General features: G+C 45.2%; 2 protein-coding genes across 2 annotated transcripts in view; both read right to left on the reverse strand.

Annotated features, from left to right (window-relative positions):
• LOC130308814 (oocyte zinc finger protein XlCOF7.1-like) overlaps window positions 1-25,831 on the reverse strand; it is a 178,421-nt gene that overhangs the window by 51,716 nt on the left and 100,874 nt on the right. The window contains exons 3-6 of the mRNA XM_056552278.1: window positions 23,847-24,026; window positions 23,015-23,141; window positions 22,867-22,931; window positions 22,319-22,700 (exon numbers count right to left, since the gene is read on the reverse strand). Of these exons, the coding sequence (XP_056408253.1) occupies window positions 22,319-22,700; window positions 22,867-22,931; window positions 23,015-23,141; window positions 23,847-24,026 (754 nt within the window). The remainder of the gene's footprint in view (window positions 1-22,318; window positions 22,701-22,866; window positions 22,932-23,014; window positions 23,142-23,846; window positions 24,027-25,831) is intronic.
• LOC130299731 (gastrula zinc finger protein XlCGF26.1-like) lies at window positions 3,705-9,537 on the reverse strand. The gene is made up of 2 exons (XM_056551488.1): window positions 9,448-9,537; window positions 3,705-5,122 (listed from the first exon to the last, which is right to left on the reverse strand). The coding sequence occupies exons 1-2, from the start codon at window positions 9,535-9,537 to the stop codon at window positions 3,791-3,793; spliced, it is 1,422 nt and encodes a 473-aa protein (XP_056407463.1). The 3' UTR covers window positions 3,705-3,790.

Raw genomic sequence — 25,831 nt, forward strand, 5'->3', positions numbered from 1 at the left:
GGCCTAGAACGCATCCAGAGTGAGGCTTGGAACGCATCACAAGACCCGAAGGCCCAGCAATGCCATAGAAACAAGCAATTAACCATTTACATACTGAAATAACACTATATACATTATTTTATAGATAAATTAGTAATCTATATACTATAATGGAGGCGACTAGGGGCGAACTGACCAATAAAGACTACTAAGTCCTAGGGACTCTGGCTATGGGGACCCACAGATAAATAAGTACCGTGTGAAATGCAGTACTGGGACACCACACTTTTTTCCTCCTCTCCACATTCCCACAATTCTTTCATTTTTCCATCTACAGAGCCGTTTGCTAGTTTGTTTTTTGCGGCACCAATCTTACATTGTATTAACACCCTTCATTCACTGTGCATTAAAATATAAGTCAGGTCAATACGACCAAAACGATATATATATATATATATATAATATTTTTTTTAACATAACTTTTTTATTGCGTTCATAAAAATATTAAACATAAATACATCCAATTGTTACATTTCATACATATGTAAATATCCCCCCCCTCCCCCCCAAAAAAAAACCAAACACACACAAAATCACATTATATAGACTCTTTGGTGTATAATATAACAAGGACATTCAGCAGAGGCTCTCACACCACATTATATAGACTCTCCAGTGTGTAACAGAACAAGGAAGTTCAGCAGAGGCTCTCACACCACATTATATAGACTCCCCCGTGTATAATATAACAAGGACATTCAGCAGAGGCTCTCACACCACATTATATAGACTCTCCAGTGTGTAACAGAACAAGGAAGTTCAGCAGAGGCTCTCACACCACATTATATAGACTCTTCGGTGTATAATATAACGAGGACATACAGCAGAGGCTCTCACACCACATTATATAGACTCTCCGGTGTATAATATAACGAGGACATTCAGCAGAGGCTCTAACACCACATTATATAGACTCTCCTGTGTAGAATATAACGAGGACATTCAGAAGAGGCTCTCACACCACATTATATAGACTCTCCGGTGTGTAACAGAACAAGGACATTCAGCAGAGGCTCTCACACCACATTATATAGACTCTCCTGTGTAGAATATAACGAGGACATTCAGAAGAGGCTCTCACACCACATTATATAGACTCTCCGGCTGTGTAACAGAACAAGGAAATTCAGCAGAGGCTCTCACACCACATTATATAGACTCTCCGGTGTAGAATATAACGAGGACATTCAGCAGAGGCTCTCACACCACATTATATAGACTCTCCGGTGTATAATATAACGAGGACATACAGCAGAGGCTCTCACACCACATTATATAGACTCTCTGGTGTATAATATAACGAGGACATTCAGCAGAGGCTCTCACACCACATTATATAGACTCTCCGGCATATAATACAGTGAGGAAATTCAGCAGAGGCTCTCACACCACATTATATAGACTATCCTGTGTATAATATAACAAGGACATTCACAGAGGCTCTCACACCACATTATATAGACTCTCCGGTGTATAATATAATGAGGACATTCAGCAGAGGCTCTCACACCACATTATATAGACTCTCCGGTGTATAATATAACAAGGACATTCAGCAGAGGCCCTCACACCACATTATATAGACTCTCCGGTGTATAATATAACGGGGACATTCAGCAGAGGCTCTCACACCACATTATATAGACTCTCCAGAGTAAACTATCAAATAAATCTCAAATGTGGCGCTAAAGATACCTTCTGAAATTCGGAATTGAGAGCCTTCCTAACCTCCCTGGAATCATAAAGTGTTTAAAGGGGTACTCCACCGGAAAACATTTTTTTTAATCAACTGGTGACAGAAAGTTAAACAGATTTGTATATTGCTTCTATTAAAAAATCTTAATCCTTCCAGTAATTATCAGCTGCTGTCATAATCCACAGGAAGTTCTTTTCTTTTTGAATTTCCTTTCTGTCTGACCACTGCGCTTTCTGCTGACACCTCTGTCCATTTTAGGAACTGTCCAGAGCAGGATAGGTTTTCTATAGGGATTTTCTTCAGCTATGGACAGTTCCTAAAATGGACAGGAGGGGTCAGCAGAGAGCACTGTGGCCAGACAGAAAGGAAATTAAAAAAGAAAATAACTTTCTGTGGATCATAACAGCAGCTGGTAAGTACTGGAAGGATTAAGATTTTTTTTAATAGAAGTAATTTACAAATCTAGAATTAAATTGAAGAATACCAGTCCTCAAGAACACTAAGGAATGAAATATAGGAAGATAAAAGGAGAGATATGGATCCAGTAGTTGAAATTAGATTTATTAATATCGTATAAAATTGACCAATCACTCTGCAGGGCCCTTGCAGAGATAAATGGTATGTGTTCAATTATTATAAATGTGATAAAATAAGAAAAATAATAGATAAAAATTAAACCAATCAGTATATAGCACCAAATATTATATATTGTTAATGTCCACTGTAGTGAGTTTGCAACAAGTCTCTTTCAATAATCACAGTTCGTTCACAGTTAATCAAGCAGATAATTAATCCAAATGTATCCAGTGTTGGATATTGATTAAATCCTATAAGTCAATTGTAGCAGCAATATTGGATAAATCCTGTGAATCCATTGTAGCAGCAATAGCAAAGTTGTATCAGCGATGTAACAATGTGTCGGTGCACAGCACCACTCACCCTCCTTAGCAGACCTCGGAAGCCCACCGAGGGTGATTGGTGCTGTGCACCGACACATTGTTACATCGCTGATACAACCCTTGATCACAAGGCTGAGGCCCGCCATTGCTGGCCTTCGTGGGCGGGGCCTGGTTCTGGGCCTGGTTGCCGGGCAACCCCCGCTCTCTGGGCTGCTGGGACGTCCGGACACGGTTTCTGCAGCTGCTGTGCTATACTGGCTGCTGGTGCAGGAGAGTGAATGTCGTCTGGCTCCCATACCTGCTTGAGCTGTGAGTAACTGCTGCTGTATTTTGCACATTAGCCCCCCTGGAGTTCCAAGTCTAATGTCTTCAGAGTGAGCGTCTATACGGGACACGTGGTCTCTTCTGAATTATAACAAAATTACTAAATAACCATCGGATAGAAGAAAAATAACAATTCCGTACTATGATAGGGACGGACTGGAAAAATATAAAATATTATTGGTAAATATAAGATTTAAGAACCTTTTTCCTTCCAATCCACGACATATATGGGAATTTACGAGCGTGTAACTGGGTCTTCAATCCGTGTAATAATGGCGCAAAGTGTGAAGTAAAGAGATCTTGTACCAGATGTGATCAGATCTCTAGGGATTTTATACCCCGGGGAGGACAAAGAAAAGGAAAAGAATTACACCGATGTTTACTGAACCCGGGGGACGCTGACATATTGACGACTTCTCATATAGAAAAATGGATTTTATGATCTGAGACCGAAAATAGACGTCAAGACGGGAAACGCTGGTCTAGGGTTTGTGATAAATAAAAGTATCTGCAGCGTCTTATGTTCAGAAGAGACGATCTTCAAGGGAGACGCGCGGATCCTGTCTGATGCCTTGAATTAAAGTCTCTATAATCATAATGAGAAGGGGGCGGGGACAACACTGACGCATTACATTCCCTATATACAACGTCAGGGACAATATTACATTTATTATAAGTCCAGTGTGCGGAGATGGATATAAGAATAATAAATCATATAAGAAAGAAAACTTTTATTAACAATTGGTAACAAGTTTGGAGATGCAGTATATGATATATGTATAAATGTCAGATATCCTATGTACATGGATAATATATAGATGTGATATCTGCATCATTTATTGCTCCGAATTGGCTTCTCTCCTGTGTGAGTTCTTTGATGTTCAACAAGATGTGATTGCTGAGTAAAACCTTTTCCACATTCAGAGCATGAAAATGGCTTCTCCCCTGTGTGAGTTCTTTGATGTTGAAGAAGAGTTGATTTCTGAGTAAAACATTTCCCACATTCTAAACATGAAAATGGCTTCTCTCCTGTGTGAGTTCGTTTATGTTTAACAAGACCTGATTGGTCAGTAAAACATTTCCCACATTCTGAGCAGGAAAATGGCTTCTCCCCTCTGTGAGTTCTTTCATGTTTAACAAGACTTGATTTATCAATAAAACATTTTCCACATTCTGAACATGAAAATGGCTTCTCCCCAGTGTGAGTTCGTTTATGTTTAACAAGACTTGACTTCTCAGTATAACAATTTCCACATTTTGAACATGAAAATGGCTTCTTTCCTGTGTGAGTTCTTTGATGTTGAACAAGACTTGATTTATGAGTAAAACATTTCCCACATTCTGTACATGAAAATGGCTTCTCCCCTGTGTGAGTTCTCTGATGTTCAAAGAGATTTGATTTATTAGTAAAACATTTCCCACATTCTGCACATGAAAATGGTTTCTCCCCTGTGTGAGTTCTTTGATGATTAACAAGACGTGACTTCAAAGTAAAACATTTTCCACATTCTGAACATACAAATGGCTTCTCTCCTGTGTGAGTTGTTTGATGTTTAACAAGACTTGATTTATCAGGAAAACATTTTCCACATTCTGAACATGAAAATGGTTTCTCCCCTGTGTGAGTTCTTTGATGTTGAACAAGACTTGATTTATCAGTAAAGCATTTCCCACATTCTACACATGAAAATGGCTTCTCCCCTGTGTGAGTTCTCCGATGTGGAAAGAGACTTGATTGATTAGTAAAACATTTCCCACATTCTGCACATGAAAATGGTTTCTCCCCTGTGTGAGTTCTTTGATGTTTAACAAGACGTGACTTCAAAGTAAAACATTTTCCACATTCTGAACATAAAAATGGCTTCTCTCCTGTGTGAGTTCTTTGATGATGAACAAGACTTGATTTATCAGTAAAGCATTTTCCACATTCTAAACATGAAAATGGTTTCTCCCCTGTGTGAGTTCTTTGATGTCTTACAAGTTCTGATTTATAAGTAAAACATTTCCCACATTCTGAGCATGAATATGGTTTCTTTCCTGTGTGAGTTTGTTTATGCTTACAAAGACTTGATTTCACAGTAAAACATTTCCCACATTCTGAGCATGAATATGGTTTCTTTTCTGTATGAGCTTGTTGATGTCCATCACCCCTTCTGTGACCTTTCTGTGATGACTGAGAAGACAGGACCTGTATATAAGGATGAGATGACAGATCTTGGCTGTGAAGGGCTGAGGGTGTATCTGGGATAATGGAATGTTCTTCATATGTATCTTGTGTGATATCATCATCTGCTTTATAATCTGAAGATATAAGATTCTCCTCTGATCTCCTGGTACAAGAATCTGCAGAGAATAAAACAGATTTTAGTATCAGTATTAACCCCTTAATGACCCAGGAAATGTAAGCTTTTGTGTTTTCATTCTTTCCTCCTCTCCTCATAGCCATAACTCTTTTATTTTTCCATCTACACTGGGTTTGATAGCTGTTTTTTGTGGGACCGAATTAACAATTGTATTAACTGTGCATTAAAATATAAGTCCGGTCCATACGATCACAGGAATATCGGACCATAGACAGGCTGTATCAATAGCAGAGTCCCGGCAGTGACAGAGTCCTAGCAATCATGTTATGTGCCGTAAAATTGACTTGTTCTCCTCATAAATCAGGTTGGTACGATCGGTATGTATAATATAGCGTTATCTTTTATTCCGTTTATTTTTATTTAAACTTATTTTACTAAAAAGTGAGTAAAGAGTGTAAGTACAGACCATGGAAATCTATGACAAAATCCCATTCAGCACAGCATGATGTATACAGAGTGAGGACAGCTGCATAACACAGTCAGTGACTACAGACACAATACAACCTAAACCGGGAACCTTAAAGGGGTACTCCACCCACAGACATCTTATCCACTATCCAAAGGATAAAATGTCTGATCGTGGGGGAAGAAAGGAAGGAGAAAGACAGAAGAGGAAAGGGTTAAAAGGAGGAGCCAAGAGTGTGGAGGACAGAAAAGAGGTGAAAGCCGAGGGAGAACCACACCGGCCCCCCCATACCTTATGGAACTTATCAGGGCACTTTCTTATTCAAGGTGTTTATTTGGAGAAATATTGCCACGGGGCAAAACTTTACCTATATTCACAATTTAGTTGTTTTCTAAAGATTTGAAGTCTTCAGATTAGTTCACACGTTTCCATGGTTACATGTTTTTTCAGCAATTTGCGCAACTATGGGAATAGCATAATTTTTAAAGCAAATTTGGAAAATCATGGAAAATATGCGATGTATGAACACAGCCTTAGGGGAGGTATATAACGTCTATATATCCTGATCCCATACAGATAGCAGCAGTATACAGATAGAGCTGGAGGGGAGGTGTATAACTACTATATATCCAGATCCCATACAGATAACAGCAGTATACAGATAGAGCTGCAGGGGAGATGTATAGCTACTATATATCCAGATCCCATACAGATAGCAGCAGCAGTATACAGATAGAGCTGGAGGGGAGGTGTTTAACTTCTATATAAACTGATCCCATAAAGACAGCAGTAGTATACAGATAGAGCTGGGAGCTAAAGATTACAGCGCCGGAACTCTGCATATACTAAATGGCTCTGAGTAAGTGACCCCTCTTTGTAAAGCTGTTTACCCCACTATAACCCAGTATATTGGCTTTAGTGTGGAGAACAAGGGGTCAGATTCTCTATAAGTTACTTTGGTTAAGACTGTAATTTGATTGAGGCCCCTGCGATTGATACAGGGCCTCAACTCACCAATCCCAGGGGCCTCAACTCACCAATCCCAGGGGCCTCAACGAGATTTTTGGATGACCCCCTGGGACAGTCCATCTGTAACATACTCCTCTATGGCTTGGTTCTCTGCCACAAACAGAGGGTAGACTCGGTCCTTTGGGGGTATAGCACCTGGTTGAGGCTCAATGGTACAATCATGGGGTCTGTGGGGAGGTAGTGCCCCCCGCCTACATCTTATCAAACACATTGCTGTACTCCTGGTATACTTTAAGAAGAGAAGATCTTTGTCGTGTACAATTATACGACAGACCGAGGAGATACAAAGCAACCAAACCGATCTATATATACAGGTAGAAGCAAACTGAGGGGACCAAGACAAACCTCAGCTGTGAGCCAGTCCAAACGGGGATTATGTCTCTGGAAACAAAGAGAACTGAGCACAGCAGGATAATGCCAAGAGATAATCACCTGGAACTAGAGAACTAGAGATAATCTCCTGGTAAAGTGCCCCCATCACCACAGACAAGGGAACTGTCTCATGGATAAGGTGAGGGGGCTGTAAGGGTCTTCTATAAATCACTTCCATGGCCAGAGGACCCAAAGCTGTAGTGGAATAGAGTTTTTGGCTACAAACACATCATCCTTAACCACTTGCCACAAAATGCAGTGTGTAAATGGCGCTGCGGAACGGGGGGGTTATGAAGCGAGCTCAGGAGCTGAGCTCGTATCATACCTGAATGGTCACGGCTGCATGATCGCTGCGTCTAAAGTGAAAGCTTCCCGGCTGCTCAGTCGGGCTTATCGGGACCATCGCGGTAAAATTGCGATGTCCCAATCAGCTAGAACACAGCAGGAGGGTGCCTTACCTGCCTCCTGCGCGTCCGATCGGCCATTGATTGAAATCAAGGCTTGAGCAATCAACCACGGATAACACTAATCAATGCATTGCAATACAAAGGCATTGATCAGTGTATTGAATCAATGTACTGAATCAATGTATAAGAGATCAGTGTGTGCGGTGTTATAGTCTCCTATGGGATAACAATGATCAGCATAAGAGATCAGTGTGTGCAGTGTTATAGTCTCCTATGGGAGCTATAACGCTGCAATAAAAAGGTGAAAAAAAAAGTTAATAATGATTTAACCCCTTCCCTAATAAAAGTTTAAATCACCCCCCTTTTCCCATAATAAAAAACAAAAACAGTGTAAATAAAAATAAAACATGTGGTATCGCTGCGTGCATACATGTCGGAAATATAAAAATATATCGTTAATTAAATTGCACGGTCAATGGCGTGCGCGAAAGAAAATTACATAGCGTATTTTTGGTCACTTTTTATATCATGAAAAAATGAATAAAAAGCAATCAAAAAGTCCAATCAAAACAAAAATGGTACCGATAAAAACTTCAGATCAAGGCGCAAAAAATGAGCCCTCATACCGCCCGTACGTGGAAAAATAAAAAAGTTACAGGGGTGAGAAGATGACAATTTTAAAAATATAAAGTTTCCTGCATGCAGTTATGATTTTTTCAGAAGTACGACAAAATCAAACTTATATAAGTAGGGGATCATTTTAACATCTGGACCTACAGAATAAAGAGAGTTTCATTTTTACAGAAAAATTTACTGCATAGAAACGGAAGCCCCCAAAAGTTACAATATGGCATTTTTTCTTCCATTTTGTCGCACAATGATTAAATTTTTTCAGTTTTTCCGTAGATTTTTGGGTAAAATGACTGATGTCATTACAAAGTAGAATTGGTGGCGCAAAAAATAAGCCCTCAAATGGATTTTTAGGTGCAAAATTAAAAGGGTTATGATTTTTAAAATGTAAGGAGGAAAAAACGAAAAAGTGCAAAAACTGAAAAAAATAACTATGTCCTTAAGGGGTTAAAATACCCATCGGCACTGGAGACCACGAGGACCTGCGTGACCACAGAGGAAATATACCATGATAGGATAATCCTAATCATAGCTTTGTCTTTGTGGAACTCTGGGGATGAAGAAAACCCACCCAATATCTGTCCCTAGCAGGACCACAAGTGTTTCCTCACCAGGTTTGGCATGATCCAAGCAAAGGGCCCAATAAAGACACATCCCCTCCCTCCTACTATAATCCTTCTCCTCCACGGAAAGGGGGGTGGTCCTGAGCTGCATTGGTTTCACCCTTTCAGATGATATTGAACCAGGAGGCCACAATCTCATCTTGTATAATATCGGAGAGTCCACGAGAGAACGTGTCCACCAGCGCTTCCTTATCCCAGCACACTTCTGCTGCTAGAATACACAACTCTATTGAATTCTTGGCAACAGTTCTCGTCCCCTGTTACATGGACATGAGCCGCTCTGCCGCAGAGGGAGAACGGACAGGGAGATGAAATGTCTCTGTAGTCGTAGATAATACGTTTATCAGTCTCCAAAGAGGATTCCCCCGGGATAGAGCGTTATCAGTAAGGAGGGAGATCAGGAATCCTACCTTACTTCTATCATTAGGACAGGACTGCGGGACCATTTCCAGATAAATGCCCACTTGGTTCAGGGAGCCTCTACATTCATTAGGATCGCCCCCATAATGCTGGGGAAGCGGGGCAGATCCAGTAAACCCACAGGAGGCAATGGCTTCTATGGCAGCAGAAATAGTTGCCAGAGCAGGAGCGTAGGTGGCTGCCGGTTGAGGCACAGGAGGCTCTAGGGGAGACGTACGATTCTAAAGCGTCTGCATTACAAGTGCCAATTGCTCAATCCTCTGATCCTGCAGATCCATTATAGAGAAAATGTTTGGTGCTGGTGGATTGTCTGCATCATCCGGATTCATGGCCCTTGTGTAATGTCAGGAACCACAAAACCAGATGGAGATGATCAGAACAAATCACCTTTATTATATTCTCAACCGTCTCACATTCTCATCCATTTATAGTTTATATTCTGACTGAATAAAGGAATATACAGCAGAAAAGACTGACAGGACACAGGGCTTAAAGGGGTACTCCAGTTGAACCACAATTTTTTTTTATTTTAGATCACCAGGTCCCCAAAAGTTTAACAGGTTTCTAAATTAATTTTATTTATTTACTTTTATTTGTCAGAAACTGTCCAGAATAGGAGAAAACCCTCATTGTGCTGCCTTCGCAATGTATTTTACATGCTTGGCACTCAGCAGGGTCTGTCCCTTTAAGACCCTCCATTTTCTTGAAGCCTAGAGGCGGGCCTTCTCTCTAAAGCCTAGGGCTAGCCCCAGGCACGTCTCATTCATTCCAGCTCCAGCTACCACAGTGATAATATCCACAGGACTTCTTGAAGCTAATACAGACTGCAAATCTGATAAATACCAAAGCCTGTGAGTAAGGAATTGCTAGTTATCTTGTGTAGAGAGATGCTCGGCATTTGTAGATAGAGAATGTGTTTTTCAGTGTGTAGTAAGTGAGCACGTTAGACCCCATCTACGTATTAGCTATGCATAATGTAAGGCACTTGAATAGCCATGCTTATATTTGTCTTTCATATGTTTGTTTTACAGTTTTACCACTTTCATTATATCTCAGTAAAGATTACATCAGTTAAGCAAATCAGCGTGTCTTTCCTTGAGATTCGGTATAAACTTGATGTGACGCTGTCTACTTAAATCAACACACAGCCGAGACATTATAGTAAATAGGCTTTGGTATTTATCAGATTTGCAGTCTGTATCGGAGTAAGGGCGCGAAGCACTAGAAAGTGAAACTAATTCTCTCACGTGCTATAACAACGCTGTGCCACCAGCCTGTCATCCGCTAGCGCCATAGCAACTAAGGCAAGAGCGCAAGCAGAGGCAGCTTGTATGATGGCTTCCTATGCAAAGCAGGAAGCTGAATTGATGAAAGAACAAGCTAAAGTGCAAGCATCTTTACACTTACTGTAACAGCAGAAAAACGCTGCAGCAGCCTTAGCCGAGGCAGAAGTTCTCACAAGGGCTGCCGAAGCTCAGTTCGCTGACATAGAAACCCAGATGTCACCCCTCAGCGCAAGCCAACGTACCCGTGAGTACATACAGTCACAAGCAACCATGTACACTGACCAGCAGTTCAATTATGCACCAAGACCATCATTGACTCCACCAGCAATAAGCAACTTTGATACTATGCAACACTGCAAGACTGAATCAGAACCTCAGGGTAGGAAGTCAAGTGGTCAACCTGACAAGAGTGCAAACGGATGCTGATGTACTCCCTCCTCAAGCAAATACAAGTCTGGATTATAGCAGAAAGACTTACAACAGAAGAGAACAAAGCAGACTTAGTCAAGTGCCTCATCAGCCTTACCAGCCGCAGCCATACCCTGAGTTTACACCCAGGAAGTATTCACCAGATGCAGCAAAAGCTACAGAGGTAGCAAGATTCCTGATGCGCCGTGAGATAGTGAGCGCTGGTCTCATGAAATTCGACGACCGTCCAGAAAACTACTGGGCCTGGAAGTCATCTTTCCTAAGCGGTACTCAAGACTTAGATCTGACAGACAGAGAAATGCTTGATCTGCTTGTCAAATGGCTAGGATCAGAGTCCACTGAGCAAGCCCAAAGAATCAGATCAGTACATGTTCATGACGCAGCAGCAGGACTTGCAATGGTGTGGAGGAGACTAGAACACTGCTATGGGTCACCTGAAGTGATTGAAGATGCTCTTCTGAAGAAGATAGAAAACTATCCAAGAATGACAAACAAAGACAATCAAAAGCTGAGAGGGTTTGGGGACCTACTCTTAGAAATAGAAGCCGCAAAGTCTAGTGGATATCTGCCAGGTCTCTCATACTTAGATACAGCACATGGCGTTGATCCCATAATCGAGAAACTTCCTTTCAACTTGCAAGAAAGGTGGGTCACTCAAGCATCAAGATACAAGAAAGATCATCGAGTCGCATTTCCACCGTTTGCCTTCCTTGCTGAATTCATCGTAGACCAAGCTGAAACCACTATGATCCAAGCTTTGCTTTCCTGAACAAGAGAACTGCAAGCTCCCCAAAGGTAGAGCAAAAACATCCAATGCCTTACAAAGAACGCAGGGCAACAGTTTCTGTACGGAAGACAGACGTCTCGCCTGAGTCTGCAGTCAATCAGGAAGACAACACAAGTAAGAAAGTTAAGGAGCCAGACAAAATATGTCTAATCCACAACAAACCTCATCCACTAAGAAAATGTCACAGCTTCAGAAGTAAGACATTAGAAGAGCGCAAAGCTTACGTCAAAGACAATCGTATTTGTTTCAGATGTTGCGCTTCAATTCAGCATCTTGCAAAAGACTGTACAAAAACAATACAATGCACTGAGTGCAACGGTGACAAACACCTGTCAGCACTGCACCCAGGACCACCACCATGGAAACAAGAAGTTCCAGCAACTCAAGAAGATCATGGTGGGGAGCAAGGCAAGAGTACAACGCCAGCAGTAACCTCAAAGTGCACTGAGATCTGTACAGAGCAGGACCGCCCCTGTTCCAAGATATGCTTAGTCAAGGTGTATCCTGCAGGTTTCAGAGAAAAGGCAATCGAGATGTACACAGTCTTGGATGAACAAAGTAACAGATCTCTGACAAAAACAGAGTTCTTTGACCTCTTCGGTGACAAAGGAAGTCCAACTCCATACACCCTGAAGACTTGTTCTGGAGTTGTAGAGACAACAGGGAGAAGTGCAAACAACTACATCATCGAGTCATTAGATGGAAAGACAAAGGTGACTCTTCCTACCCTCATAGAATGTGATGAGATACCAGACGACAGATCAGAGATCCCCACACCTGAAGTTGCTCGTCATCAACCCCATCTGGTGCGAATAGCAGACCAGATACCAGCACTAGATCCAGATGCTGCAATCATCCTTCTACTTGGGAGAGATATCCTCAGAGTGCACAAAGTCAGAGAACAGTACAATGGGCCACACAATGCACAATGCACAAAGTCAGAGAACAGTACAATGGGCCACACAATGCACCATTTGCACAACGCAATTGGAGAAGTATGTCTAGACGGACTCCACAAACCAGAAAAGGTGAATGTCTACAGAACACATGTGTTACAGAATGGTCGTACACCTTGTCTTTGCCCATGTACCAACAGTCTACACATTAAAGAGAGACTTGTTAACCCAACACATCGTCAGAGTATCCAGAGGTGCATGAAAGACTTAGCGTCAACTGGAGATACAGATGAACTGGGCTGTAAGGTGTTTGAAAGAACACGAGACGACGACAAGCCAGCACCCTCTTTGGAAGATACTCTCTTCCTTGAGATTATGGACAGAGAAGTCTTAAGAGACAAATCAGGCAGCTGGGTAGCCCCTCTACCCTTCCGGTCACCACGCCATCGCCTTCCTGACAACAAGGTACAAGCAGAGAAACACTTCACCTCGTTGCAGTACAATCTACAGAGAAAGCCAAATAAGAAGAAACACTTCCAAGCCTTCATGCAGAAGATCTTTGACAACGATCAAGCTGAAAGGGCACCACCACTACAAGAGAACCAAGAACACTGGTACTTACCAATATTTGGGGTGTACCATCCTCAGAAACCAGGCCAGATATGCGTAGTATTTGACTCTAGTGCGAAGCACAAAGGCATCTCACTAAATTATGTCCTTCTCAGCGGACCTGACCTGAACACCACCTAATTGCCTTTGAGTACTCATCAGGTTCAGAAAAGAACTCGTAGCAGTGACAGCAGACGTACAACAGATGTTCTACTGTTTCCTTGTTCGTGAAGATCACAGAGACTACTTAAGGTTCCTGTGGTATGCAGACAATGACTTTAACAAAGAAATCACAGAGTACAGGATGAAGGTACATGTGTTTGGAAACAGCCCTTCTCCAGCTGTAGCTATCTACAACCTGAGACGAGCAGCACAGCAAGATGAATGACATGGTCAAGAAGCCACACAGTTCGTCATGAAGAACTTCTACGTATGATGGACTTGCTTCTTTCTCCAGGAACAAAGAAGCTATCAACATCCTGAAAAGTACAAGAGAAATGTTGGCAGAATCCAACATAAGACTGAATAAGGTAGCTTCCAACAGCAACAGAGTCATGCAAGCATTTCCAATGGAAGACCGTGCTAAAGACCTCAAAGACTTGGATCTAGGAACAGAATCACCACCCTTGCAAAGAAGTCTTGGGATTAGTTGGGACCTGAAGACTGACAGTTTCACCTTTAGTGTCTCCAGAGAAGAGAAGCCATTCACAAAAAGAGGTGTCCTATCTACAGTCAACAGTCTTTACAACCCGCTGGGGTTCGTAGCACCCATCATCATGCAAGGTAAAGCTCTTTTGAGAAAGATCACTACTGAGCAAGAACAAAGTGACTGGGACGTACCTCTACCTGAAGAGAAGGAAATGCAGTGGAAGTTGTGGAAAGACTCATTGTTAGAGCTTGAACAACTCAACAGCCCTAGACCATACGTATCTGTTTCCTTGTCTGCTACAAAGAGAAGAGAAATATGTATCTCTTTTGAGCTCCAGACTTCCAGAGAAGCAGCGTTTTCCATCAAGCCTTTCCCAGGGGTGTGGCAGGCTCCCTGGGAGAGCTTTCCTGCATGGAGCCTCAGGCCTCCATTCCCCGTTCTTCAAGGCTGGCGGGGGGTGGAGAGAAAACTGCTACAGCCATTGTTCCATCCGGAGGCAGAAGATCCAGCAGAGTCTGCAGCAATGCAGGCTCTGCTCCTCTGGCAACGGGTGCCAGCCAGAGATCTGGTGGAAGAAATGCGAGGAGAAAAAGTGTGGAGTTGTGGGCTGAGAGAGGGCCCAAAGAGTCCAGCTCCACATACTGTTCCCGAATGAATGCACGATTTGCCGAGTATGAGGTCGGCAAGAGAGGACCTGCGTGGGACTCAGAGTCTGGCAAACTCTGGGTCCAAGAGAAACAGGCCAGAGTTTAAAAGGAAGATCACAGCCCTGAAAGCTCAGATAAAGCTGGAGGAGAGGAGAGCAGAGATCCTGGAGGGGAGCGGTCTCTTCAGGGAGAAGCTGGAGAACAAACACAGGTTTGCCGCCATGAAATCCCCAGGTAAGGTGGAGGTGGATGATGGGGAGAGTAGTGGCGGTGAGGATGGTGGTGATGGAGTAAAGGAGGAGGAGAAGGTGGAGGAAAATGTACAGATGGTAGAGGAGGATACTGCGCATGTTTCTACTCCCTGTGTCACCACCCAGGACAGCTACATTGAGCCGGCACAGGTGGTGCTTCCGCTCAGTGAAAGCGAAGAGGAGGATGTGGAGAGTGAGGCTGGGGGATTGCTGAGGGCGATCGTAATGCAGGAGTCCCCAGCCCACCTCCAGCATTTCACTTTTGGAGATGACCCATGTGAGGATGTGGCAGTGAAGCATAAGGCAAAGAAACATAAGATCCAGGAAACTGTGTAGTATGTCTTTGTTCCTTTCCAGCAGTCTGGGCCAGCTGCAAAGCTGGTTCAGGCTGCTGAGCCCCCCAGACTGCCAGACCCCGTTTCTGTGGTGGAACGGAGCCAGACTGGGGGGTACAGCATGGCGTCAGTAAAGGCTGTGGACGCAATAGAAGTGAAGCTCACCCATCCTGCCGGTAGGGAGGGGCAGGATGGGCTCATGTGGGCAGCTCTGGCACTATAGGACCGCCCCAGGGTGGTGGGGGGCATATCCAAGTGCCAGAGGTGAGCTATGCCGCCGTGTGATCGGGGGGCGGTTCCCCGAGTGCTGTGGGCACTATCGGCACTACAGGGAACTCCTCTGTGAGGGGGGGGGGGAGTGTTCAGGTGCCGGTGGCAGAGAGTGGTAGGTCCATGTGCTCGGGGGGTGGTCCTCCAAGTATAGTGTGTTCTGCGGGCACTGCGGGACACTCCTCTGTGAGGAGGGGGGAGTGTGTGGGTGCCGGAATCATCCGCAGAGCCCGTGCGGTCGGGCAAAGCAGGTGCTGGCATTGTGGGAGGAGCTGGGGTGCGCCCGGTGGGGCAGCCTCAGACTCGGATAATAACACCAGCCATGGAGGAGGAGCCATCGGTGTCGACCCGAGCAGCAGCACCTAAGCCAGAGAAAAAGACTATTCTGAAGCCAGTAATACTACAACTCCCAGCCAGCCCAGAATCTATTAGCCATGTCAAGAGTGCAGGGTGTGTGAATGCTGAGTGTAGTAGTGTTGTGGAAGAGAGAAATGTATGTGGGAGTGTCAGTGGAGTGAATGTTGGTGGGAGTGGTAGTGGTATGAATGGGAAGTCTGGTGTGGATGAGAGTAGTGGTGTGAATGGTGGTATAGGTGGCTCTGAATCTGGTTCTGGGTCTGGTCTGACTGCCCCCCCGGTAGTGACTGCTCCTAGGAGCTATGCCAATGTCACTGCCGGTGGTTCAGGGGGGTTCCCTTCTCCGTCCGGCCCTGGGGGCCATTTGCAACAGCGCCTCCTGGAGGCTCTACGCAGGGGTGACAGGTCGATCCAGGTAGAGGGAAGGGGTGAGGTCGACCTGTCTTTCTGGATAGAGAGGCACGGTTTGGGGGCTTTCCGAGAGCGGAATGGGGAGGTGGTCTGGTCCCTCCCGACACCCGGGCAGGACAATAATCGTAGAAATGTGGTCCGTCTGATTTGGAGGGGCAAGGATGCGTGTCCACCTCACGCTAAAGTGGTTGAGCTCCTCCTTCAGATGGAATTCAGGCAGAGTGACATCTTTGCCCTGATTCACCCCTACGGTTCGTCTGAGTTTGACGTCAGTTTCGTTTGGCCAGAGGGTCTTGAACTCTTCTGGTCAAACTACGAAGTGGCGAAGAACGAGCCCGGCTGGCGGGATTTCGCCGTAAAGGCGATTTCCCGTCAGAACTCTGTCAAGAAGGTGACCGTTTTGACCCGTAACGAGTCGCTTTCTTGTTATGACATCATGACCTGGCTCGGTCGGTATGGGGATGTGACGGACATGCCCAAGAAAAACTTTGATGAGCACGGGATCTGGTCTGGGGCCTGGACGTTTTCCGTCAAACTCAAGCGTTCAGGCAGTACGGTTGCCCACATTCCGTCAGCCGCCTTCCTTGGACGTGATAGGATTCAGGTCTTCTACCAGGGGCAGCCTAAGGTCTGTCACAGGTGTGGCAGCCCCACCCACTTTAGCGCAGCCTGTACTGTGCAGGTCTGCGCTTTGTGTGGTGGGGTGGGTCATCTGCCGCATCCTGTCAGCAGATCCGGTGCCACCTGTGTGGTGTCCTCGGACACCCTTTTAGCCGTTGTCCTAGCGCCTTCGCCCATGCAGCGGCCACTCCGGCTGAGGAGAGCTGTGAAGTTGCCTCGGCTGGGGAGGGTACGGGCAGGGATGGGGGCGCAACAGGGCTTGTAAGGAGGAAAAAGGGCCCCTCCAAACTAAGGCGGAAGGAAAATCGTAGAAGGAGTAGGGAGCTGGAGAGTGCCCAGGTGGCGGGGGTAGCTTCAGCCCCTGCTCCTGAAGCTGGCCCTGTAACTGCTGAAGCCCTGGAGGAGAACGTGCTAGATGAGGAGATCAGGAGGCTGCGCAAAGAGGATGGCAATATGGCCGACCCTTCAGATTCCTCCCACTATGAAAGTGTGGATGAGGATAGTGGGGAGAGGCCTAAAAAGAAAGATAAGGGCAAAAGGGAAGGGAGAAAGAAGAGGTCCGAGTCCTCTGTTCCTTGTACTACGGGCCAGGTCCAAAACGGAAGCCTGACTGCCCCCCCTCTGATTGACCTGTCAAACCGTTACCTCGTCCTCGATACCATCTCCTCCCCCTCCTCAGAGGGGGAGGGTGAGGGCGGGGTGCCTAGGAAGAAAGAGCCTCTGGGGGGAACTGGGCCCTGTCCTGTTGAGGCACCTTCCTCGGAGGGCAGGGCTAGACCGGGGCCGGAGGGAGACGGGGACAATATGGATCTATCAGAGTCCAAAAAAAGATCAAAGAGTGGTCCTGCCCTCTCATCTTCTTCGGGGGATGAGGGGACCAAAAAGAAAGGAAAGAAAAAGTAAAGGGTGTGGCCGTCTAATTTAATCACCCTGTATGGCGGCACTCACCCCATTGACGCTGGCATCTATTAATTGTGCCAGCATAAAGTCTGATACGGCTAGATTTGCAGCCTTTGATTTTATCGGCCGTGTTGAAGCCATTTTCTTTTTACAAGAGACCAGGTTGTCAGATCTAGCCTCTCTGGTAAAATCCAGAAGAGAGTGGAGGCATGGTTCCTCCCACTGGTCTCTTGCGGCTGAGCCGTATAGTGGGGTGGCGGTCCTTTTTACTGCTCCTGTTGAATGCCAACGGGTTATTGAATTAGAAATGGGGAGGTGCCTGATCTTAGATGTCTTCATGAAGGGACAAGAGCTCTGGCTCATTAACATCTACGCCCCACAAACTAAGCGGGGCCGTAAAGATCTCATTCCAGGGTTAGATACATTCCTGGAACAAAATAACATTAATGCTTATGCAGAATTATAAAACTACATCCCTTCCCCTTATCCCCTTCCCTTCAATTCCCTGATTGGACTTGATGGACGTATGTCTTTTTTCAACCATACTAACTATGTAACTATGAGGATTAAGCCCTTTCTTTTTACGAGTCGGCAAGTGATCTTTGGAGGGGATTTCAATACTGTCACGAGGTCCCAAGACAGGAGAGGCTCCAATGGTCCGCTGACTTGCGATAGTGTGGCACTGATTAGCATAGCTAGAGAAACTCGCCTAGAGGACGCCCACATCCGGAGCCCCTCGGGCCACGCGGGTTTCACCTATCATCAAGGTAGTCGCAGGTCTAGGATAGATAGGTTTTATTTAAAGGAGGAAGCCGTCTCTTCCGCAGTGTCCGTGGTTGAGGTGGAGTTCTCTGATCACTGTATGATTTTGTTTTCCCTGAATGTTTCAGAGACCCCCCTGATGGGTAAAGGTTATTGGAAGCTGAATTCGTCCCTCCTGGAGGAAGCGGAGGTAAGACAGTCCTTTGAGGATTTTCTTTAGAGTCAGGTACCTTTACTGGACCAATGTAGTAGTAAGTCAGAGTGGTGGGAGATATTCAAGAAGCGGGTTGCGGGTTCTTCCGCCAGCTCTCGAGCCTCAGGTCCCTGAACAGGTACCGCTTGTATCAGGGTCTGAGGAGGAAACTCGAGCTTCTTGTTTTGACTGGAGGTAGCCGAGAGGATATCTCCAGAGTGAAATCCTTGCTGATGAGGTGTCAGTACGATAGGCACGCATCTTTGGTTTTTGAGAGGGATTTCGGGAAGTACCACTCACCCGTCCCTTACAGAAACTGTAAGATGTCAGTGAGTAGTTAAATCATTTCAGGACTGATTGATAGTACAGGATCCCTGAATCGGTCCAGATCAGGGATCTTGGAGGTAGTCAGATCCTTCTACTTACACCTCTTGGGGAGGAAGGATCTAGATGGAGACAAGATGTCGGTCTTCCTGGCTGAAACCATTCCTGAGCCAGGGGTAGACTCCTCTCTTGGCGTTTTGGCAGAAGAGATCCTTTCGGAGGCCCAGCACTGCACTGTTCTGGGCCGAAGCACCTTAAGTGCTGTCCTTAATGTCAGGGAGGCAGTGGAGCGGAGTAGTGCAGGTCTCTGGAAGGGGTACTTGCTGTCCTTGGATCAGGCCAAAACATTTGATCAGGTGAACCACGAGTACCTCTGGTCCGTCCTCCTGAGATATGGCTTACCGAGTACTTTTGTTAATTGGCTTAAGATCTTGTATGCAGGGCCAGAGAGTTTCCCGCTGGTGAACGGGTGGTCTGGCCGCTCTTTTGAGGTGGGGTCCGGAGTCCGTCAGGGTTGTCCTTTGAGCCCGCTCTTATATGTGTTCGCGATCGATCCCTTCCTTAGGAGGGTGAATCGCGGACCATTGGCGGGAGTCGGGATGAGTCTGGCAGAGCCGGCTGTCACCCAGAGAGTGGTGGCATACGCTGACGATGTCACTATTTTCGTCTCCTCGAGAGAGGAGGTCGATGTGGTGATGTCGGAGGTGGACCGTTACTTGGAGGCATCCGGGTCTAAGATCAACTGGGATAAGTGTGAGAGTCTCTGGCTGGGAGGGGGGGATCCCACGTTTGATCTCCCGGACACCCTTCCAGGGCCCCAAGAATCAGCAAAAGTCTTAGGCATCACATTCGGCCAGGATGATTATCCCACCAAAAACTGGGAAGGTAAGCTCCAGGATGCCGCTCAGAAGGTGGACCAGTGGAAGGGTTGGTCTATGACCCTCAGGGAAAGGGTACACCTGATCAAATCGTACCTGCTCCCCTTGTTTATCTGGGCAGCGTATGTATCTTACCAGAGGCTTACTATACTAGGATCTACAGCCTGTTTTTCCAACTGTTATGGGGGAACAGGATGAACCTAGTCAAGAGGGAGGTTACGTACCGCACGAGGAGACTAGGGGGTTTATCTATGGTAAACCTGATGGTGTTCTTTACAAACCACTTCTTGAAAGCTAACATCTCGAACCTCTGGTCAGAGAGGGCTTCTCCGTGGGTACTCTCCTGCAGGGAATGGTTTCGGCCTTTCTTCCAGGAATGGGAGAGAGGAGGGCGAGTGAAGGACCTTCGTACGCCCCATGGATATCTTCCGGCTTACGCTACCCCGACTCTGAAGGCGATATGTCGGTGGGGTCTGGGAGTGTGGGAGATCGGGACCCAGTCAAGGCAGTTCCTTGACAACAGGGTTCTGTTGACCCACTTCCAGAAGCCTCTGGCGCTCAGGGACTGCCCAGGTCGGGATCTGAGGGTCGGGTTGTATCTTTTAAACATGAAAAGGATCCATCAGAAGTTTTGGGACTTGGCCTGGCGCTGCTTTCAGGGGAAGCTATATGTGAGGGACAATTTGAAGTGTAGGAACTCTGATGATCGGGGATGTCCCCGAGAAGAGTGTGGGGACACGCTGGAAAGCATGGACCACTTCCTGCTTCATTGTCCCTTTAATATAGGGGTCTACAACCGGGTGGGTGCTTCAATCGGCTGGAGTCAACTTGCCGGCCTTACCTACCTGGAGTGGGCTTATGGGGCATTTAGGAACCTGGGTGGCCGAGACCGGGGCACTTTATTCTTAGTTAGCTTAGTGGTTAGGTACTACACGTGGAACGAACGGTGTTTAGTGTCGACCCAGCAGAAAATCCTCTCCGAGGTGGAGGTCTGTAGGAATATCACCGGTGACCTTGGGAAGATCAGGTCTTTGGAGTATGGCAGTCTTGGTACCAGTAGGGCTTCTCTCCTGTGGAGAGGTTTTTATTTTGATGTGCCCCAGGTACTAGACCTTTTAGGTAGAGTACCTTTATTTTGGTTAGGGGCAGTGTCATAGGGAAAGTGATAGGGTGAGAGCAGGGTCAGTTTTAATGGAGGGATAGAAGGAGGGATAGAATTAGGGAGAATTGTAGGGGGAGTTAGGGAAAGAGTTAAAAATTATTTTCTTGTATCAAGTCTGCCATCCTTCTTCCTGGTGGTGGGCTAATGCATGTGCACGCTAGCTTTTTGTTTTGTTTTAAGCTGATATGGTAAGAAGGGCTTACAGGCAACCAAACTTGGGCCTAAGGTGGTTTTGGTTCAGTGTGTATATGTTAGTATGTATAAGTTTGTGTGTAAGTTGGTTGGGAGGAGTGCTAGGTGGGGAAGGTGTATTTGTGGGTGGTGGTGTTTTGCTTTTCTTTTGGGGACCTGACATGGGTCAGTTAGGGACAGGACTTTGTGTATGAACGGTATGGACTCTGACCCATGTGCAGGAGGGGTGGTGTGGGAGAGGGTACAGTTTTAGTGTAGGGATTTTGGTAGGGTTTTCTATTTTTTTGTAGGTTTTCTGTAGTGTATATATTTATTTTTAGTTAAATACTATATTATTATGTTCATGTGATTTTGTATGTATATTGTTTATATATTGTTTTTTAGATTACAGCATTACAGTACTGTAGTTATGACAGTCGGACCAATTATGTTAAGTGGTTTATTTCAGTTTATTTGGTATAGTGTATGTGTTTTTTATTTATTTCTTTCTTTATTTTTTGTAGCCAGGTAGTGCAAAATGTTATGTTTGTTTATATTTTGATAAGCCAAGGTGTGCTTTTAAATTTTTTTTTTTGGAGTGGTGTGCTTGTTATATTTTCTGTCTTGTTTTCTCGTTGTGTTTCCCGAGTATGGATGGTTTTGAGTTGTAGCCAGGTAGTGCTAAATTGTATTTTCATATTTTGATAAGCCAAATTGTACTATTTTTATGTTCATTTTTGGTATGTGTGTGAGTGTGTTGTTTGGTTCAGTTAGGTGGGTTGGCATATTTTAGGTTTTTGTAAAGCTGGGCTGGCCGGTTAGGCAGGGTTTTGTTTTTGTGTTTCTGGTACCAGTGTATTTCTTATTTATGTTATAGCTGGTTAAGCTTGTTTTGTGTTTTTGTATAAGTTTTGTACTTTTATAATAAAAAAAGAGTGTCAGCAGAGAGCAGTGTGGTCAGACTGACAAGAACTACACAACTCCCTCTGGAGCATACAGCAGCTAATAAGTATTGGAAGGATTAAGATTTTTAAATAGAAGTAATGTACGATACTGAATACATTTCGAGCACCAGTTGATTAAAACAATTAATTTCCATCGGAATTAAAAAAATTCCATATAAAATTATTACAGTCAGTGACTGAGCAGAATGTGTGACTGATACTACTCACCTGGGCGGAAACCTGTAGGAATGTCCTTCTCATACTGCTCATCACTGCTCAAATCTGTTTCTTCTTCTTCCTTTATGTCTGTAGCATTAAAATAGATCAGATTTTTCCCTGTAGGAATTTCCTCCATATACTGCTCATCACTGCTCACATCTGTCTCTTCCTCTTCCTTTATGTCTGTAGCATTAATATAGATCAGATCTTTCTCTGTAGAAATGTCCTCCTTATACAGCTCATCACTGCTCACATCTGTCTCTTCTTCTTCTTCCTTTATGTCTGTAGCATTAATATAGAACAGATCTTTCTCTGTAGGAATGTCCTCCTTATACTGCTCATCACTGCTCATATCTGTCTCTGGAGCATTAATATTGTTCGGATCTTCACCCTGATTCATAAGATATGGAAGAAATATTGTAAAAGTCATCAGACAGAGGGAGAAGTCACGTGGGATGTTATAGATGAGCAGGAGATGAGGAGTCATGGAGGATGAGGGGACTGACCACAAGAGCTTCACAGCCCTTCTACAGATCATAGGGAATATCTCCATCTACCTGATCATCCTGTGGAAGAAGAGGATGGGGACACCTCTCTGGTGCTGTTCTCTTACTGGATCTGACTGTAGGGAACACATACAGAGACTGAATTCATTCTTTACATACAAATAATGAGAGGACGTGTGTATATAGTCATGTCTATTACCTGGTGATGTGAGGGGCTGCTGATCCTCCATCATGACCTGATCCTTGTACTGATCCTTGTGTCCTTCTACATACTCCCACTCCGCCATGGAGAAATAGACCGCCACGTCCTGACACCTTATAGGAACCTGACACATAATGATACAGTCATCACCCCGACCCCTCCAGTGGTGTTACTGTATAATGTCCCAGCATTCCCAGCAGTGTCACCTCTCCAGTCATCACCAGACCCCTCCATTACTGTTTAATGTCCCAGCAGTGTCACCTCTCCAGTCATCACCAGACCCCTCCATTACTGTATAATGTCCCAGCAGTGTCACCTCTCCAGTCATCACCAGACCCCTCCATTACTGTATAATGTCCCAGCAGTGTCACCTCTCCAGTCATCACCAGACTCCTCCATTACTGTATAATGTCCCAGCATTCCCAGCAGTGTCACCTCTCCAGTCATCACCAGACCCCTCCATTACTGTATAATGTCCCAGCATTCCCAGCAGTGTCACCTCTCCAGTCATCACCAGACCCCTCCATTACTGTATAATGTCCCAGCAGGGTCACCTCTCCAGTCAACACCAGACCCCTCCATTACTGTATAATGTCCCAGCAGTGTCACCTCTCCAGTCATCACCAGACCCCTCCATTACTGTATAATGTCCCAGCAGGGTCACCTCTCCAGTCATCACCAGACCCCTCCATTACTGTATAATGTCCCAGCAGTGTCACCTCTCCAGTCATCACCAGACCCCTCCATTACTGTATAATGTCCCAGCAGTGTCACCTCTCCAGTCATCACCAGACCCCTCCATTACTGTATAATGTCCCAGCAGGGTCACCTCTCCAGTCAGCAGCTCCATCATCTTGTTGATGAGTTCTCTGATCTTCTGTTCATCCATTTCCTCATGTATCAGGGAGTGAGTTGGGGGCCCCGGGATTGGGCTCAGGGTTCTTCCCCATCCTTCACACACAGGGGCCCGACAGCGCCCACTAGAGGACTTCTTCACTACTGTGTAATCCTGTGTATGAAGAGACACATTAATATCACTACATACATTCCCAGAATCCCTCACCTCTCCAGTCATATCCATCTGTTATTACATAGATAAGAATGAGGTCATGTGACATCACTCCCAGAATCCCTCACCTCTACAGTCATATCCATCTGTTATTACATAGATAAGAAAGAGGTCATGTGACATCACTCCCAGAATCCCTCACCTCTCCAGTCATATCCATCTGTTATTACATAGATAAGAAAGAGGTCATGTGACATCACTCCCAGAATCCCTCAACTCTCCAGTTATATCCATCTGTTATTACATAGATAAGAATTCGTGAGCTCCGTAGACGAGTCCTCGAACATGTTGGCGATGTGAGGAACAAGAGAGACACAGCTATTTCCAGACATATCCATGAAGTCCATGGGGGCGACATTAAACACCTGCGCTTCTATGGCATTGAGAATATGCGTCCATCTATACGCGGTGGAGATTAAGACCAACTATTATTACAACGCGAAACGCGTTGGATTTATACGCTTGACACCGTTACACCACACGGCATGAATGAAATGCTGTGTTTCACTAGTTTCATTGAGACACAGTGACGGGGAATAGGCAGGGGGATATTTTGGAGAGGTAGCTAGTGGGGGTTGTAGTCAACCCATGATGCAGTATATCCCCCCTTTTTTATTTCAGGGACTACTAGGGTTTGATAGACTAGGTTCCTGTGCGGGACCGCCCTTCTTAGGGCGGCCACCCCGCCTAGGTTTAGGGAATAGTATAGACTGCATCTAGGCTTCACACTAGGTCCCCTAGGCCCCTACAAACCCCCCCCCCCCTTCCTCTATATCTTTTAGGAGGTGACCCTTCTCTTTTCCCATTTGTCACTGTGTCTTGATGACTCCTCTCGCCTGATCTCCCCATGCGTGTCTCTATGCCTGTGCCCATCCGTCATAAAATATAATTTCCCTATATCATATGGATAATTATATAAGCCCCTCCAATTTTCTCCACACATGTCCCAAATAGTTTCTGATTTATTCTTCACTTTTGACCTACAGTAACACGTTGACAAGTAAGGTTACATTGTTGCAGTATGAGCTAGTCTAAAAACCTTTGGTACTACTCATTTCTGTAAACCTTGTCCTTTTGTCCGGGCACAGTGGAGTTAATCGGGTTGCCTAGTCACCGCTCTCTAACACAGAGCGGCTACGCATTTCCGGATCGGCGGCGTAAACTGGAAACTGCGTCATCCGGGCCCCGCCTCCCTTCCGCCCGGCGATCGGATATTACACAGAACGCCGCGGCGTCTCTCCATGTGCACTGTAGAAGCCGACAGGACTGTACGGCTCCCCGCAACCAAGCGGGTATGCACATGGAGATTATCGTTAGACGCCTAACTGTAAGTAACACGGCTGTTTTTTCTTTCAGGTTAATAATGATTATGCGACGTGACCTGACAGCAGCTTGTGTCTATATGTGCTTTTTTCCAGGGATTGACCATATCCAAGGCGCTCCAGGGTCTGCTATTTGTCTACTTATGACTCTGGATTTTAAGTAATATCAAGAGGCGGTACTGTATCACTGCCTGCTTGTGATGAGTGTTTTGTTCCCTGCTATATGTAGACGTGGCTTAGGACTGTACCACTTATAAGCAGGGCTCATCTGGTATATGAAATAACACCCTACCTGTCCCTGAGGAGGTCATGGATGGTGACCGAAACGCGTTGGGCATTAAGGGAAATAATTGATGATGCTAAAATTACAATACTAGACACTCGTGGTCATTTAACAGTGTGTAATTATTGCGTCTTTATGGT

The sequence above is a fragment of the Hyla sarda genome, chromosome 1 (genome assembly GCF_029499605.1).
Source record: "Hyla sarda isolate aHylSar1 chromosome 1, aHylSar1.hap1, whole genome shotgun sequence".
NCBI classification, from domain to species: domain Eukaryota; kingdom Metazoa; phylum Chordata; class Amphibia; order Anura; family Hylidae; genus Hyla; species Hyla sarda.